The sequence below is a fragment of the Chenopodium album genome, chromosome 6 (assembly GCF_948465745.1).
Source record: "Chenopodium album chromosome 6, dcCheAlbu1.1, whole genome shotgun sequence".
Classification (NCBI taxonomy): Eukaryota; Viridiplantae; Streptophyta; class Magnoliopsida; order Caryophyllales; family Amaranthaceae; genus Chenopodium; species Chenopodium album.
Genome location: NC_137839.1, coordinates 10,985,971 through 11,004,919, shown reverse-complemented (window position 1 = coordinate 11,004,919; position 18,949 = coordinate 10,985,971). Strand labels below are relative to the sequence as shown.

Below are 18,949 nucleotides of genomic sequence, written 5' to 3'. Positions count from 1 at the left end.
CTAGTTGGCGCCAGGACCAGTGGCTAGCGCCAGACGCCAATGGCTAGCGCCTGGCGCCAATCCTGGTTCCAGGCGCCGAGGCCTGGGGTTGGACGCCAAACTGATTTTAAACGCGTTTTCGAAAATCTGATAAATTTCCTGTACTGGAAGATAAAATAATATAATTCCAAACGAAAATGCTATTTGATCTTGATTAAAACTCTGAAGAATCCTAACTGAATTAGGAATGATAAGACCTTCTAGAATGTTCTAGAAGACTAAAACCATTCCTAATTACATTAGGAATGATAAATTATATTAGGCCCTCCCCTAGATCATTAGGTCGTACTTAAAGCTCAAACCGGGCCCAGTTTAGTAAATTGGCCATAACTTCCTCAATATTCATCGGAATTGGGCTTATAATATATCGTTGGAAAGGTCTTTGCAAGCCCCATCCAATTACACCATTATTGGACCCATATCATGGACCAACCAAACTGGATTGGCTATTTTCTTAAAATAAAGTTTTCAAAAACAGGGAGAAGAGAAAAGAAATAAAACTTTCCGCAACGCTAGACCTTTCCACACTTTGTTTCATTTGATTATGATTCGACGTGAAAGGCACTCATCACTGGGTTTGGTTTTGGGGAGACACAAATGGGTGTCTACAGTAGTTAAGTCCAAAAAGGCAGAAGATCACGTCAGAGACCTTAGAGAAGCATTTGCCATCCTAAAGCAGTACGGCATGAAGTTGAACCCCACAAAATGCGCATTTGGAGTACAGTCAAGAAAGTTCCTAGGATACATGGTTACGCAAAGAGGAATAGAAGCCAGCCCAGACCAAGTCAAAGCCATCCTAGACCTAGAGCGACCAAAGTCGAAGAAGGATGTACAAAGCTTAACAGGGAAAATTGCAGCATTGAATAGGTTCATTTCAAAATCTTCAGACAAGAACAGAGCCTTTTACAAAGTACTGAAGAAGAATAAGGAATTCAAGTGGGAGTAGGAGCACGACGAAGCATTCCAGAAGCTGAAAGAATACTTGGCCAACCCGTTGATTCTTTCTAAGCCTAAAGAAGGAGAGCCACTCCAGCTGTACCTCGTAGTGTCTGAAGGGACGATCAGTGCAGTCCTCACAAGAGAAGAGGATAAGGAGCAATTCTCAATCTACTACTTAAGCAAAACCCTACTCAGTGCGGAAACGAGGTATGCGTCATTAGAGAAGATCATTCTAGACTTAGTTACTGCTTCAGTAAAGTTACGCCCATACTTTGAAAGCCACTCCATACGAGTACGCACCAACTACCCCATCAAAGCTATCATGAGAAAGCCAGAAATGTCAGGAAGGATGGAGAAATGGGCCTTACATCTGAGCAGGTATGATTTACAGTACGAGCCTAGGACCGCAATCAAATCACAAGACTTGGCAGACTTCGTAGCAGACTTCAGCCCAACTCTTGAGGAAGAAGCACAAAAAGAGGTATTGGCACTACAGGAACCAAAAGCTACACATAAATGGATACTCCATACAGATGGCGCAGCAAACATACGTGGAGTAGGCCTAGGAGTAGTACTGACATCACCCCAAGGAGACAAGATAGCACAGGCAATAAGGTGCAACTTCAAGGCCACCAATAATGAAGCTGAGTACAAAGCGCTAATTACAGGATTAACAATTGCAAAGGACATGAAGATACAACATCTACAGGTAATCTCAGATTCCTTACTCATGGTAAATCAAATCAATGGAGAATATGCAGCAAAGGATGTCAGGATGATAGCCTACCTGGAAGTCACAAAGAAGCTCATTAAGGAGTTCAAGGAATTCAAGATAGATCAAGTACCCAGAAACTTGAACACTAAAGCAGACGCCCTAGCAAACTTAGGATCAAACATCAACCCAGAAGAATTCAGGGCTATCCCCCTGGTGCACGTACTCTCTCCAGCCATAGAAAAAGAAGCATCTATGAGCATCCACGAAGTTCAAGCAAGCCCTACAGAGAAAGAAGACAACAGCTGGACAACACCACTGAAAGAATATCTCTTGGACGAGACGAAACCAACAGGGAAAGTAGCAGCTCAAGCACTTGCTCAAAAAGCCTCCAAGTACTGCCTAATCAGCAATGTACTCTTTAAGAAATCTGCAGCAGGCCCCTTCTTACGATGCCTAGAAGAAAAGGAAGCACAACATGTCTTACAGTCTTTACACAGTGGAGAATGCGGAAATCATTCTAGAGGAAGGAATTTAGCCAACAGAGCACTTAGAATGGGATACTACTAGCCCAGCATGAGAAAGGACGCAACAGAATTCGCCAAGAGGTGCCTAGCATGCCAGAAACACGCACCCTTGACACACAGTCCATCAGAAGAGCTACATCCAACACTAACACATTGGCCATTCATGAAGTGGGGAATGGATATAGTAAAACTTCCTCCATCATCAGGACAAAGAATATACTTCTTAGCAATGACAGACTACTTTTCAAAATGGATCGAAGCAGAAGCCTACAAGGAAATCAAGGATAAGCACGTCATATCGTTTATAAAAAGAAACATCCTAAGTAGATTCGGGGTACCAGCAGAGATCATTACAGACAATGGATCCCAGTTCATCAGTAATAAGACTACAAAGTTCTGTAAGGAATGGAACATCTCCCTCATCACGTCTACACCTAGGTACCCACAAGCAAATGGACAGGCAGAGTCAAGCAATAAAGTCCTCATAGGTAGCATGAAGAAAAGGCTGGAAGGAGGAAAAGGGAAATGGGCAGACGAACTACCCAACATTGCAAGGAACAGACCAACTGTCCTCACAGAACAAGCAAACACACGTAAGCAACACTACATTCATATTACAACTGTAATACAACTGCAATACGACCGTAAAACAACAATGATACAGTAAGAAACATAAATACAGATCAACATAGCAAAAGAGGCAGAATTACTTAGTTGCAAAGCAACAAAACAGACAAATTATCCAGCTACAAAAGTGTAGCACAAAGACAAAATAAAATTATCCAACTGCACAAAGGCAGTAAAAATAAACATCCTTCAAAGTTAACATTTTTTTTTAAGGTGACACAGCACCATTGAAACTAATTCTCGTCCATGTTATCAGCAGGGACCACTTCCTCAGCAACAGACTTCGTACTCTCCGGGACATCCCTGACCTCGGCGTTGTGAGGAGAATTCACTTCCTCATCAGCATAGCTCAGCAACAATGTGCCAGGAGCAGCAGTCCCTGCAGGAAATGCAACCTCAAAAGCAGCCTTATCAGCATCATAATCCCAGGCCTCATGCTTTCCTTGCTGAAACTCCTCCATCATTTCAAGACGAGCTTTTCCAAAGTAATACGCTGCAGCATCAACAACCTCGTTCCCAGCCTCCTTTAAGGTTCTCTTCAGCCCATCACATTCAGTAATACATTCCCTATGCCTAGCACGTTCAGTCTTTAGAGCATCAGTAGCAGCCATGTACTTGTCAGAAAGAGCATCACGCTCCTTCTTCATAGCCTCATACACTCGAGTAAACTCTGACACTTTGCCTAGTACACCCAAACAAGACTGAAGGCTCTGCAGAATACGGAATCAAGTAAGGGATGTGCAACCCGATATAACCATGTTTATTAAATTTTTGTTTTTTTTTCGGAGTATACCATACCTGGAAAGACTGCACAACAGCCTCTTGAGAAAGGTCAGCAAAAGTCTGCGAGGACTGACGATCCTTGAAGGACGGAAACAGTAGGGTATCCACATGCGGAGCCAAGGAATCAAAAGAGAAATCAGCATCATCAACATCAATAGGCACCTCCAACTTCCTCTTAAGGCCAGTGCGAGGTGGAGGTGGAGGAGGACCGCTCTTTGGAGCAACCGTTTTGAGAGGAACGGCCTCCGTAGTTTGAGGAGATAAGCGATTTTTAAGGCGATCTAAGAGAGAGGACGAGCTAAGAAGGTCATGAGACCTTAGTGACCTCGAAGTATCTACAAGGAACACGGCAGAATTCAAAAGGGGATACAGCAAGGAACATAACAAACATACTCAGCAAGGTACATAACCACCTCAGAAAGGACAAACAAATCGGGAACCAACTAAATCATTAACAAGGGCAAAACAGACTTGCAACAGGATACATCTACAAGGAACGACACAACAAAAATCACAAGCACATCAGAAAAGAGAAAAACATACCTTGAGACATAGTTGGGGCAACTTTCTGCTCAGAATCAGAATCGTCCAAGGACTTGATCTGGATAACCGCTTCTGACTGCGTCAATTTGATGAAAGATCTCTCGTTTGCACTCAACTCGTACAACTTGTCTATCAGGGATGGAGACTGAGAATGCTGCTTCAATTTACTCACTACAACCATCAAGCAAATAAGCCCAAATCAACAAAGAAGGAGAGAAAAACACAAGAAAATAAGAAAACAAAATACCTTCAGCCTCAACAGTGTCAATAAAAAAGTCACAATCAACACCCAACGAATCAATCCTTACAAAGAAGAACTTGTGGTACCACTTCTTGTCAAACGCCTTCTCCAAGTCAGTCACCAAAGGACCAACACCATCTTTCAAACGTAGACCAACCCGACCCTTACCACTGGTCCTGATAGTATAAGGATAGCACAAATCCCTCACATCAAGTTCTAAACCCAATTTCGCACTCAGCAAATCTAAAATTCTCAAAACCCTCCAGGTCTGGGGCAATAACTGGCAAGGTGGAACCCTAACCTTAGATAGAAATTGGCGAACAAGAGAAGAAAAAGGGAAAGTATGCCCAATCACAAAGGGGTACTCAAAGAAGCACACCCAACCAGGGGAAATCCAGTCAGCCCTCTCCCTAGAAGACGGGATTTTCACCACAACCCCATCAGGAAATCGCGCAACGGCAGCGATATTCTACACTTCCTCCCTCGTTACAGTAGAAGGGTACACATCTTTAGCAGGAAAGACGTTTTGCGCAACCAAAGTCAGCTTCTTAACACCCTCATCCACCCCAGCAAACACCACTCTTACAGAATCACCCATCACAAAGCAAAAAGAAAACAACGAAGTAAAGAAACAGAGGAAACAGAGAAGAGAGAGAAAATACCTGATGAAAATTGAAATTGAGGCAAAGCAATGAAGTGATTAGACAAGAGCCTGCACACCCAATAAATACCAAAGAAAGAAATAAACCGCCATTTACAGTTATGGAGAAAGTTGCCTTAAAACCGCCACCACGTTTCCTATTTTGCTAACCGTTGGAATAGTTTCTAAAAAATTCGAAATCCTTCCGACAGCTTCTGTAGGTAATTTTCACTTCCAATACTTGAAAATAAAAATTAGGGGCAATTGTTGGGCCCATATTACCACACGACCCATTGTACTTAGGGCACCAATCCAAGATCAATAAATCAGCAAGAATATGCAAAACGGCTTGATTGGAATAAACAAGGAAAGCAGCACCAAGCATATCAATCAAGGAGATACTTGCCAAAGATACACCTACAAAACAGGGAACAAGATAAAACAAGAAGATCTTATACATTTCAAATATATTCCGAATATATTTGTAAACCCTAGAGATCCCTAGGTATAAATAAGAAGAATTAGGCATTTTAACACTCATGTACGTTCACATATACTTAAATATAAACAATTTGCTCTACTTTTATCTACGGAATTGCATCCCTACTGAACAAGGAAGCTTGTCCTTACTCAGTATTGTATCTCTAAACTCATCTTCTTTATATAATTGGATATTTATTGCTTACTTATTGATTACTTATTGATTTATCATTGTTCTTAGTTGTTTTATATGCTGTTGGTAGAATGATTGTTATTACCCCTCAAACCTTGCAAATTCTTAGATGTCCTTACTGAGATTTGCCTAAACACCATCTATGTTTGTTTAATTTGTACGCTTTTTTAGGAGAATATAACAATATGGATGTAATCGGAGATGTATCACGTACAAAACAAACGAAAAGAAAATCAGATCACAAAGTGGTGTTGTATTGCTGATTACAGGCTAGCTTATTATAGGAAATTATAAAATTGATTTGATTATTCTGAAACATGCAGTATAAAATTTTACTAAGCTGTTATACTGCATGTACTGCTAGTCTTTTGTGAACGGTTCAACTTCTTGATACGTCTATAATTTAATCCCTATAGACCCTAAATTTAGTGTTAAATATTTAGCGGAGTTATGCTTGTTAATTTCTGCACAACAGTTGATTACTCTTTCTGCAAATCTTCTGAATTCAGCTACAAGAAAGTCGCGAATGATTTCTATGAACCTATTAGAATGCTTCATATTAGTCAAGTGCATTCATGTAATCCGTAAGCAGCTCTCATAGAAGTGCCTCTTTGAGGGTGTAACTTGCAATGAAATTAAAGGGTGTCTCTTGAATCATAACAATGACTGAACATAAACATGCTATCAACTACGGGAGAAATATGATTTTATTTTTGACTGAACATTAACATGCCATAATATTTCCAGTCATATGATTTGAACTACCAGTGTCGATAATCCATTGAGTGGCCTTAATTGGAGCTACAACTACCATCAAATTTTCTAGTAGCGTAATTGTTTAAAATAGCTATAGCGTACCCAACAATTGTTGCCATTGCAGATTCGATAGTTGTGGAACTCTTATTCGATCAATATGTTGCCCAAATGAACTGCAAAAGCCAGAGGCATTTCCAGCAGCATTAGGGGGTGACATTCTTGCAGCCTCCCACAGTTTTAACCCTATTCTCTGCAACTCTGCAAGACACCAATCGAGGAACTCCAAAAGTTGAAAGCAATTGTCTTGATCATGCCCTACCGTACCACAATGAGTTCATTAGTCAGTGGTGCAAGGCCTATCATTCCCCATGCCATGCATAATTCCTCGCCCAAGAGCAGCACCTTGGGTCGCAAAACCAACAATAAAAGTGATGTATTTTCTCATTCAATGCCTTAAAAAAAATGTGTTTGACAGGTGATGTTCGTGTTCTTTAACCTCAGGCACAAGCAGGTGCAACATAACTGGGCAACCCATCCCAATTCCCAAATCATCCTCATTTTTCTTATTAGATTCACTTTGAGCAAATGAGCAACACATAATATCTGTATATATTAACTAGTATAATTGTTTTAATTTCAGAGGAAATATTGATTACTACCCCTGTCCCAAATTACATAGGCAAGCAAATTGGAGCGAATGGAGTAATAATGATCTTTAAATATGATACAAGGGGAAAAAAGAAAAAAAAAAAAAAAAAGTACTGAGCAAAATTAGGTCATACTATGGACTCATGCACTCGTTTATTTTTGTTCTCTCATTCAATGAATGAGTTACATATAGGGCAAATAGGAAGTGCTATATCAAATCTCCATTCACCAAGTAGTACTTGATCGAGTGGTAAGATTGCTATTTGACAACCATGAGGGGCGTATAAAGGTACATGGATCAAATTTGGTTTTGTCAAAAGCTTGCTCATGCATGCAGCACTGAACATTTCAAAGATCTGCCCTGTACAATCTAATTATGTGCACATTCCCCGCAAACGGTGCTGTTCATCTGAAACAGTACAGAAAGGCACCAGGACAGTTCATACCAGACCAGCCACAACAAAACAATTGAATCTGCTATTAAATAAAATGCATTTAAGCTATAATTAACAAAAACATTGCAGTATCATATACGAAGTATTAAAGATGTGATCCAGTCACAATATCTTGACAAGTAATATTCTGAAAGCACATTAGTACACATCGTGGCCTACACTAACACCTGCAAAATGATATCTTTTTCTGCACGGGCTGAAGCTCAAGAGTTCAGCTGAACTTGAAGAACATACAAATCTATGGGCACAAAATCTTCCTACCACGTTCTTCTGCAGTTTTGAGTGGAATCTCACTGATGAATTACCATAAAACCCTAAATTCTGGCCTTACTGCAGTAATTAGTCGATCTTCACGGAAGAGTAGATCTTTCTTACAAACCAGAAGCATGCATAAAACCCAATGGTGCCGGTGAGTACAAAGAATGCATATGAACCGATTAGCATATATCCAAAGTAAAGGATCCCAGAAACCAGCTTCGTAATTTCCAGCTTTGTAAAGAAATAGAAAATGGAGTACAAGAACAGGTATAGGGCAGAGGACCCTGCAGTCAGGTACGACCTCCACCACCAATGATAATCTTCACTACACAACTGGAAGTAGCATAGCACTATTGTTATTTCAGCACATGTGATGATCAAGATAACGAAGACAATGAACAGGAAGCCGAAGATGTAGTAGAATTGGTTTAGCCATATGGATGTCAGTATAAAGAAAAGCTCAATAAAGACTGCACCAAAAGGAAGGATGCCTCCAATGAGAATAGAGAAAATGGGCTTCATGTACCAAGCCTGCTCAGGAATTTGCCTAGGAATTTTATTAGTTTTGACTGGGTCCTCCATGGGTGGCTTTTTAAATCCGAGGTAACTACCAACAAACACCAATGGAACTGATATGCCAAACCACAACAACATAAGCGCCAACATAGTTCCAAAAGGCACGGCACCAGAAGATTTCTCCCCCCAGATCAAAGCATTCAACACAAAGAAAATGCTAAAGAGTATACCAGGAAACATAAAGGCAGTTTTCAGTGTGTTCTTCTTCCATTCAGTGCCTTTGAACATCTTGTACAAACGAGCTGAGGAATAACCACCAAACAAACCCATGAAGACCCACAACAGAACCATAGCAGTCATTAGCCCCCCACGGTTAGACGGTGAAAGGAATCCAAGCAATGCAAACATCATAGTGACCAGAGTCATTGCAAAAATTTGAACCCCAGTTCCAACATACACACACAAGAGGCTAGAGTTTAGAGGTGGTCTGAAAACATCCCCATGAACTAGTTTCCATCCAGTTTCTTCCTGAGCCTCATCTTGAGTCTCCAACTGGTTATAATTGGCTATATCTCTGTAAAGTGTTCGCATCATGATCATGGCAACCATTCCAGATAAGAAAAGGACAATCATCAAGGAGTTAATGATGGAAAACCAATGGATTTGATCATCATTCATTAAAAGATATGTATCCCATCGAGATGCCCATTTAATATCACTCTCCTGAAAAGATAAGATCATAATGAGAGAAAGGGATAATAGTCATAAAATAGTGATATCGATATCTAGAGAATAACATACCTCAAAAGTAACATCATAAGTGAAAACCACCTCCTTATCAGTGTCAACCTCTTGTGGCGGAGTGCCACTTTGAGCAATGTTTTTCGTGCATGTCACCACTTGAGTATCTTGATCTTTCCACTCCTTGTACTCATGAGCAACACTGTTACAAGAGCAAAAGAGATTCATACCAGTAGTCAATGCAGATGCATGCACATAGAATTGTAAGCTTAACATTTGCAATGAATAGATGCTAGAATTTTATTTAAATCCAACAGGTCTTTCATAACAAGTTCTTGACTAGATCAGTATTGTAGACAAATTCAAAGCCTAACTGAGCTAAGCATGTACCAAAACATTGATCAACAAAACTGAACCGAATAACCTCGTGGGTCAGTAATTTGTCTCACAGGTAAAGATTTATTAATTTAGAGTGCCAGATAAATGAATAATTTAATAATCTGCTGTTAACCCAGGTTCCACGAAAGTTCTTCAACAAGTTATATACACACTTACACTAAACTTGCATAACTATTCAGAAGCGCAAAAAAAAGGGATAAAAAGGGCTATGAGAATATCTATAGAACTATTATAATGTAAGGACTGACAGCGCTCAGGCACTCAGCTGCTCACTAGCACAATACACAGTTCCTTGCCTTCAAGCAAAAAAAATTGTATAGGAAGATGTATCATGTCGTCTGAAAAGCATCAAGTGTTAGATCATTCACCAAGAGTGCCAAAATTCGCATACCAATATTATAGAATGACAATATGGTGGGGAAAATCAGCCTTTCACTATATTTGTTCACTTCATACATCTTTAACACTGCTTCACAAAACCAAATGATTGCACAAGTTCTTACTCCTTGTTCCTCTCTCTATACATCCTCCATTTGATTCAGGGAATTGGTGTTTATCTGCCAGAAGTAGTGGTAAATGAAGCCTCACCCCTTCATTGAATCAATCAATATCCAGCATAAACCTCACAGGACCCTCTTTCAGTTTATATTCATTCTCCTCACAAACTAATTCCTTAAGTAAGGATATGGCATCCTAATTTCCTGAAAGATTACAGACATAAAATATTGGTTCCCACTTCCTAAGTTTCGATATTTTCATCAAATTACAAACGCTAATATCCAAAGGACAGACATAAAATGAGCTACACAATCACATAAAGGTACCAAAGCTCAAACCGTCTCAGGGCATAATAAGATATGCAGCTGACTCCACTTGAGGAGTATGCCAAGACTTTAATTTCTTAATTGCAAATGGGCTCAGAAAAAATAGTGTCTAAATGCTAAGCACTGCCAATCCCCCCCCCCTCCCCCTTCCTCTCAATATATATAGCCTTTTATTTCTCCAAGACTCAAATGAACCCAATTACAAAATCGTAAGTTTGTAGCCTTGCCATAATAAGAAGTATGCAAAGCGTAGGACACATATTCAGGGCACTATGCCAGCCATATCATGACCAGCACTACAATGGAAAACCTATTACAAGATTTACAACATATATGCCAACCATTGGCTCAACTATAAAGAATGAGAGCTTGTCTTGAGGAGAAGAAAAATGTATATATCTATAAATATTTCATAATGCCAATGGATAAACTTACAGTCAAAATACAAGCCGGTTTAAGAAAAGAGATGCTCTATTTAACTTTACTTGAGCCTCACTTGTGGCACAAACAAACGGAGCTATGTCCTATTTACCATACAAATACAAGTTGGGATCATCATTATTGCTAGAATCATCAGTTCAGGAAGTGCCAGAAGTGGAGATAATTATCAACACATACTATTCTATTAAAACCCAAAATAATTGACCAACAATCTTCAAAGAATCATTATCATTGATCCAACAGTTTCTTACTAAATAGCCAGCATGAGCTATGAGTATACCTCAAATGACAATATGCTTAAAACATGTCTGATATTAATCATTCACATCAAGCTAGGTCCAACAATCACTAGTAGTAATAACTTTAAATCCATGGTTCCATCCAACAAACACAGAATGTAACATGCAAAAGGCTCTGCTGATAGAGTAAGCTATAAATTTGGCCCCTTGGCACAATTCATCGAGAGTTGAATGATAAAAGTAACAGAAATGAGCCAAAAGTCGAAGCAATGAAATTTACGAGGCAAATGAAAAAAATAAGAACACATGAATTCAATATACACCCATACAAACAAAAAAGGATGACACAAGCAATAATCAATGTTTTCAGCAAGGATAGGAAGCAAACCTGTGAGGAGTAACCTCAAAACCAACTATACGAGCAACATCAGTTTCCAGATCCTTGTGGTACATCACTTTGAAGCTTAGATGGTTATGGATAAAGTACTTCTCCTCATTAGTCTGCAACAGCAAGTTTGGGCATCAAGATAGGAAAAAACAGCAGTACAAAATCCACAGGTAGATAGAATTGCATACAACTTACCCCAGAGTACTTTCCCTTAAATCCTACACGATATCCATGCTCGTAAACCTTGGCCGGTCCATCTCTCCTTTGCCTTATCACAGCAACTGGAAGATTGTCCAGAATCCTGTTACAACACAATAGAAATATAAGCAGGCATACATAATACATAAGCCAAATTTAAAGCGTCCATCTAAACTATTTAAATTCAGCCAACCAATCACCAGTACTTACATGTTAACTCTATATTCATCATCAATCATTTCCTTGAAATTTTTAGCAGCCTCAGCATCAAGTTTCTGTCGGCAACCAACCTGACAAATCCGCTCCTCTCTCATCTTGAACTGGCATACCAATAGAAATGTCAAATTTAAATATCATAAAACCATGACTTGTGGTTCAAAAGCTGATACATTACAGAGAAAATTGTAGAAATAATAGTAATACATTTTACAAAGAAATGCAAGCTTACAGTGTACACAGAATTCTCAATACGATCACCACGAAGAACTTCTCCCAAGTTCTCAGCACTGTTGATAATTTTCTGTGGCTTACAATACTTCAGGAAATAGTAGTCATAAGGAAGCTGGGTCTTTGTAGATGAAAGCTTATTCACCTTCACTTGAAGAGGATCTCCCTGCACAAATTTCCAACAAAAAAAACGGGGTATTGCACTTTTAGCATATTATTCAATGAACTGTACAATTTAAGTATTTGTAGCATTCATAAGCATATTATTCAATGAACAATATTTCCAAGCTCTACATGATGCATCAAATAAAAAACGGGGTATTGCACTTTTAGCCCCGCGGACCCAGTCCACTCCACCCCCAATTACCAATACATCCAGGACTCCAAGTCTAATGAGGTCTGCACCAGTTTTCAATGTCATCAAAAGATAATAACCTTAATGCAACCTCATAAATTCAAAAATCAATCGATTTTCACAAATGTATCCAACTAATCAATTCAACTGAATGTCGTCCCAACATTCTCACTAACATTCAGATCTTCCACTAATCGAAGCAAGGATCAGCTTTTAGCTTCGCGATAACACGGCACATCAATCCACAACTATATTCAACAGTAAAAGTGATAGTATGAAGCTATTATTGCACCGAAACATCGAAATTTCTACAATTAACAGTGCCTCAGGTTGAAATATATTCCACTCAATAACTCACAGTCAAATCATCAGTGAAAATTAAGATCTTTCTAAACTAATCAAATCTCCCAAAATCTCAAACCTCAGGATAGTCAAATAAGATAAAATCACACAATACATAGATCAAATAACACATGAATAAACCCAAATAATCAGATCCAGATAAAAACCAATAAGAACACGAATTAAAAAGTAATCAGATCCTACCAAAAACCCTAATCCCCAAATCAAAATCGATCAACTAACCAACCCCGCAAAAATTACAACCCAAAAACGCAAATCAAAAGTAGAAAACAAGAAACAAAAAACAAAATGAAGAGAAGCAAAAAATTTACCACTAGGAAATCGCGAGGAGCAACACCAGGAAGGTAAAAAGAGTGAGCTTGAGCGAAGAGGAGAAGAGCGCAGAGGAGAGAGAAGATCCATGAGCTTCTGCCATGGAAGCCCATCTTTGATCTTGAGATCGAGAAGAGGGAGGAGAGAGAAAGATGAAGATGGGTTGATTGATAAACAGTGTTTATAGTACGGAGTAGAAGAGAAGAAGACGGGAAGAATGGCTAAGTAAAGGAAATGAAGGATTCGTGAGATTTAAGTTTTTTTGCTTCTTTATTTTTGATTTTTGTGGAACTACTCGTAGGGTGGGTTGTGGGTAGTCAATGTTAAATTTCAATTGTCGAACTTATTTGGAGTTAGGCTCTCTTCACCTCACCGTAAAAAAAAATAAGGCTTTTCTAAATTGTACCCTTGAGTTTTTGAGTTTTCTACCTTGTACCCTCCTAAATTCAAATCTTTACAAGGTGACCTTGAGTTATTAGTTTATTTTACATTATACCCTTGAGTTTTTGGATTTTTCTATATGGTACCCTTAGGTAGTAAAATAAATGACTCTAAATTAATTTGACTCAAACCAACACCATCTAAACAACTTATTTAGTACCCTCAAAGACACAACTAGATAGAATGTTTATAGCAAAAAAAAAAAGACTAACAACTTGAGTCCCCTCTAAAACAAGCTCTTTTAGTTAAAGTAGGAGCAAAAACAAGTTATTATATTCCATCTCAAATAAGTTCTTTTAAAGCAAAAATAAGCAATTTAGTAGAACCTATTTAAGTATTATATTGTTATCAAAAATAAGCAAAAATAACTTTTGATAACAACATAATATTAAATAAGTTCTTTTAAAGCAAAAATAATATTCAATAAAATTAATTTCAATTTAGTAGAACCTATTTTAAATACCGTGCAACGCACGGTTTTTACTTAATCAAATTATGAATCAATGAATTATAATGTTAATACAACAATAATATTTTTTTTTCAAAAAAAAAAACAATATTTTTAATTGAAAAAAATACTTGAATTTCTTTAAAAAAAAAAAAAACTTGAATTAATATTATATTGTTATCAAAAGTTATTGATTATTAAACATTAAAAAAACACAAAAATTTAATGATTATAGTGTTTTATATGAGAATGCAATTTATAATTATAACCCGTGCAATGTAATTATATACCCATATGTCCTATTTTGTTGGCATGTTTTGACCGGCACAATATTTTATAGCATACTATAACTGGCACAATGTTTTACAAATTTAATTGACTAATTTTTATGAAAATTAATAATCATTATTTTTTAATTTTGTTTTATATTTATTTTTATAATTATTGAATTGTAATGTTATTACTCGTATTATATTAAAAAAAAATCAATAAATATATGATAATAGCTAAAGTATCAAATGCTGGTTAGAGCAGAAAAACTTTCAAAGAAAAAATACGTTGTAGAATGATACGAAGTACGGGAGTAGTACATTTTATTATTCTAATATATTATCGTATTATGTGTTTGTTTATTATAGAAAAATACCTATTATAAAAAAATACAAAAGATATGCATATAGAATATATTTCGTATATAGTTGCCAAATTGAAAGTTAAATATCATACAATGTATTCTGTAAAATAAGTCAAAAAAGGAAACATGTCAAGTAAAAAGAAACTTCCTAAAAAGGAATACAGGTCAAGTAATAAAGAACGGAGGAAGTAGGATATATAAAATAATATTAATGAAGATTTTGTACAAAAAAGAAAAAAAAATGGAAATGGCGGGAAAATTTTTAATCGGAACATGACAAGTGTCATGTCAGATTCGCTTTTAGTATTATGTCACTACTAAAATTCGGGAATATTGCGACTGTTTTATTACGACCGTCGTAAAAACGGTCGCAATTTATATTAATTACGACCGTTTTATAGCCTGTCGTAATTTTCATTAATTGCGACCATTTTTTTTATTATTGCGGCCGTTATAACGGTCGTTACAATTATATGAATTTATTTTTTAAAAAAAAATAGTTACGACCGGTCTGACTGTCGTAGAACCGGTCGTAACAGTTTTTAAAACAAATTAAAACAAAATCGATTTTGCTTTTCTTAAACAAGGGGAAAGGGAAATAAGAATAGAGAAGAAGGGGGAAGAGGGTGAACCACGAACAGCGAAAAGAAGCGGTCGCTGCTCCTTCGTTGTTCCCACCGGCAACCTGACTCCGGCCGTCGACGCTACACAGGTATGTCATTTTAATTTTGTTTTTTTTTTAATTTTATTAAGGTCGTTATTTTGTGCGAAAACCCTAACTTAGGGTCGCAAATCAACACCACACAGGCCCACCGTCGCCGGATTCCCCTCCTTCTCTTCCCTCCTTTGTATTCCAACGGCGATACTCAGGTAAGTCGATGTTAATTTTTTTTTTTTTGAATTTCAGTTTATTTGAGCGAAAACCCTAAAATTTGGGTAAAAAACTTCTCCTTCGCAGGCCTACCGTTGCCGGTGTCCTCTTCTCTCTTAGCCTCCTCCGTTAGCTGTCCACCGTACTCCAGGTAATTCATGCAATTTGGTTACTTTTTTTTTTAATTTAGTTAATTTGGGCAAAAACCCTAAATTTGGGTCACAAATCAACTCCTTCGCAGGCCTATCGTCGCCGGTTTCCTCTTCTATCTTAGCCTCCTCCGTTTTCCGTCCATTATACTCAGGTAAGTGGCTGATTTTTTTTTTTTTTTTTTTTTTTTTGAAATTTAGTTAATTTCTGCCAAAACTCTGAATTTAGTGGTTGGTTTTGTGCATTTTCACATGTAAAATTACATTGGCCATTTAAATTAGTTTTCAGCATTTAAATTAGTTTTCTCCATTATTTAAAATTGGTGGATGGTTTTCTGCATTTTCATATGTAAAACTCTAAAGTACATTGGTTAAAAATGGTGAAATTTAACTCTTGAACTTTTGATTAAAGTTATGTTCTCAGTCTTGACCTTTTGGTTGATTTTTTTTTAATTTCGTTATTTAATCTGAAATAGCTAATTGTGAGTCGCAAATTAACCCCTTTTGCAGCTCCATCGTCGCCAGATTCCGCTTCTGCCCGTCCTTCCTCCTTTTTCTGTCTTTTTCCATCGCCCCCACTAGGTAAGTCGGCTGTAGTTGTTTTTTTTTTCATTTTAAAATTTTTTATAAATACCCTGCCTAAAAGTGTAACACCACCATATACCAGGAACACCTTCGTCGCCGCCTCTGCTTTTCTGGTCAACTCCTCCGCTGTGTGTTTTTCTTCCCTTATTTATCTACTTCTTTTACTTGTGCAATATGATTCATATTTATGTTAGATGTTTATGGAGTTGTGATCTCATGTGTTGGATAATTTTAGTTTGGTATTGATAGCTTGGTTCATTATTGGATTTTTTAAGCTTTATTATGTGTAGGCTAGAACTTGGATGTATTTTGGTTGGAATAGAAATTTATTTTGCTTTATGTCCAATGTAGGACTATTGGATGGTGTGAACTCATGTGTTGGATAATTTTAGTTTTCGTTTTTTAAAAAAAAAATGATTCTTATTGAATTACAATGGCTTTATTAGAAATATGTATGTTTAAGGGGTTATTATTTTATTAATGTTACATCAATTTACTTTGAAATGGTATAAATATAATTTTTTAGTGTAAGTTATAAATAATTTAATCAATGTTGTAAATTATAAATAATAAGTATCTTAGAAAAAATGTTGTAAAAATTATAATTATTATCAAGTTAGAAGCATGTGACATAACATATGTTTAAATCTCTTAATAAAGAATGTGAAATCAGCTTTCCTGTTCAAGTCATGATAAGGACCTTTGTATATCATTTCGATTCTAATTGTATCGTATGCCATTATTGTAATGAATACAAGTTCAGTGTGAATGATAAATGTGATTTGTTTTTCATAGTGTTGTAGAATTTGTCACCATGAAAAGGAAAGAGCGTTGGTGGATGTACGATAGATACGATGGCGGTAATGCTCGTAGACTTAGGCCAGAGTTTGTGGATGGTGTTGAACAATTCATACGGTTTTGTGAAACTCATCTTGAGAGCCCGGGCATAGATGAAGTAAGATGCCCTTGTCTGTTATGTAAGAATAGACGTCTTCATGATGCCAACACAGTAAAACTCCATTTGTACAAGAAGGGGTTTATACCTGATTACTATGATTGGGTTTATCATGGTGAAGGGTTCCCTACATCAAGTGTAGAGCAACCAAATACTTACCGTGAAATGGTTCTCGATGCTCTTGGGAGTAATCATGAACCACCAGGTGACGATAGTACTAGTGGTTCAGACGAAGAGCCAAATGCTCAAGAAAAAGCATTTCAAGAGCTTTTAAAGGCTGTCGAGCAACCACTATACGAAGGTAGCTCCATGTCTGTTCTAGAAATTGCATCTCGAATTGTATCTTTGAAGTCGGAATACAATTTGCCCCATAGGTGCGTTGATGGGTTTGCTTCATTACTGAACGAAGCGATTCCCGACAATAATAAGATGGGGAAAACATTATATGATACAAAGAAGATTCTTAACGGACTTGAGCTTCCGCACAAGAAGATCCATGCATGCCCAAAGGGTTGTATGTTATTTTGGAAAGCTGATGCTGAGTTGGATAAGTGTAGAGTGTACGAAAGGGATAGATACAAGAGGACTTCAAAGGGGTCATTAGTTCCAATAAAAGAACTCATCTATTTTCCAATCACTCCAAGGCTACAACGGTTGTTTGCAACAAAGAACGTTGCGGAGGAAATGACTTGGCATTCCAAAAATCCAAGAGTCCAAGGCACAATGGCGCATCCTAGTGATAGTGAAGCTTGGAAGCACTTGGATAGATCCTTCCCCGATTTTGCATCTGAACCTAGAAATGTGAGACTTGGTATGTGTACCGATGGGTTTGCTCCTAATGGCAAGTTTGGGGGTCAGTATTCATGTTGGCCAGTCATTTTGACCCCTTATAACTTGCCTCCATCGATGTGCATGAAAAAACCATTTATGTTCCTTTCTTTGCTCGTTCCTGGTCCTAAAAATCCGAAGGGGAACTTGGATGTGTATATGCAACCGTTAATTGAAGAACTGAAAGAACTGTGGGATGTTGGTGCAACAACTTACGACATCTCGCAAAGAAAAAACTTTAATTTGCGTGCAGTAATCTTGTAGACTATAAGTGATTTCCCAGCCTATGGTATGCTTTCTGGATGGGCAACAGCTGGTAAAAAAGCATGTCCATATTGCTTGGACAAATCAAAAGCTTTTTGGCTTGAACATGGAGGTAAAATGTCTTGGTTTGATTGTCACCGACAATTTCTTCCTCCCGAACATCCTTTTCAAAACAACAAAATTGCTTTTTGTAAGAACAAGTTTGAAAAGGGGACACCACCTCACATAATGTCCGGCGATGAGCTATGGCAACAAGTTCAACACTTTGCTAAGGCAACAGATGGACCAGAAGCACTTGCAAGCTTGAAAAAGAAGAAACTAGGTTGGTTTAAGCAAAGCGTTCTTTGGGAGCTACCGTACTGGAAGACTCTTCTCCTCCGCCACAACCTCGATGTGATGCATATTGAAAAGAATTTCTTTGACCAACTAATTCACACAGTGATGGATGTGAAAAAACATACTTCAGACACAGTTGCATCTAGAAATGACATTGCCAAATATTGCAAACGACCACAACTACATGTGACGGAGGATGCGAGAGGCAAAGACACTTTGCCGAAAGCCCCATTCTCACTCGACAAGGCTCAAAAGAAAGTGTTATGCGAGTGGGTAAGGAACTTGAAATTTCCCGATGGTTATGCTTCTAATTTGAGTAGATGTGTAGATTTACAATCATGTAAGCTTCATGGTTTAAAGAGTCATGACTGTCA

The 18,949-nt window shown here is 37.6% G+C and overlaps 3 protein-coding genes across 3 annotated transcripts; 2 read left to right on the top strand and 1 right to left on the bottom strand.

The window, feature by feature from the left end:
* Nucleotides 1-1,300: 1,300 nt before the first annotated feature.
* Nucleotides 1,301-2,260, top strand: LOC145636668 (uncharacterized). Its single transcript, XM_081688232.1, has one exon. The coding sequence runs from the start codon at nucleotides 1,301-1,303 to the stop codon at nucleotides 2,258-2,260; it is 960 nt and encodes a 319-aa protein (XP_081544358.1).
* Nucleotides 2,261-7,591: 5,331 nt separating this feature from the next.
* Nucleotides 7,592-13,308, bottom strand: LOC145635851 (transmembrane 9 superfamily member 7-like). The gene is made up of 7 exons (XM_081687221.1): nucleotides 13,064-13,308; nucleotides 12,036-12,200; nucleotides 11,798-11,907; nucleotides 11,585-11,690; nucleotides 11,390-11,502; nucleotides 9,159-9,300; nucleotides 7,592-9,080 (listed from the first exon to the last, which is right to left on the bottom strand). The coding sequence occupies exons 1-7, from the start codon at nucleotides 13,175-13,177 to the stop codon at nucleotides 7,923-7,925; spliced, it is 1,908 nt and encodes a 635-aa protein (XP_081543347.1). The 5' UTR covers nucleotides 13,178-13,308; the 3' UTR covers nucleotides 7,592-7,922.
* A 3,698-nt stretch (nucleotides 13,309-17,006) lies between these two features.
* LOC145636667 (uncharacterized) lies at nucleotides 17,007-18,239 on the top strand. The gene has a single exon (XM_081688231.1). The coding sequence runs from the start codon at nucleotides 17,007-17,009 to the stop codon at nucleotides 18,237-18,239; it is 1,233 nt and encodes a 410-aa protein (XP_081544357.1).
* Nucleotides 18,240-18,949: the final 710 nt, after the last annotated feature.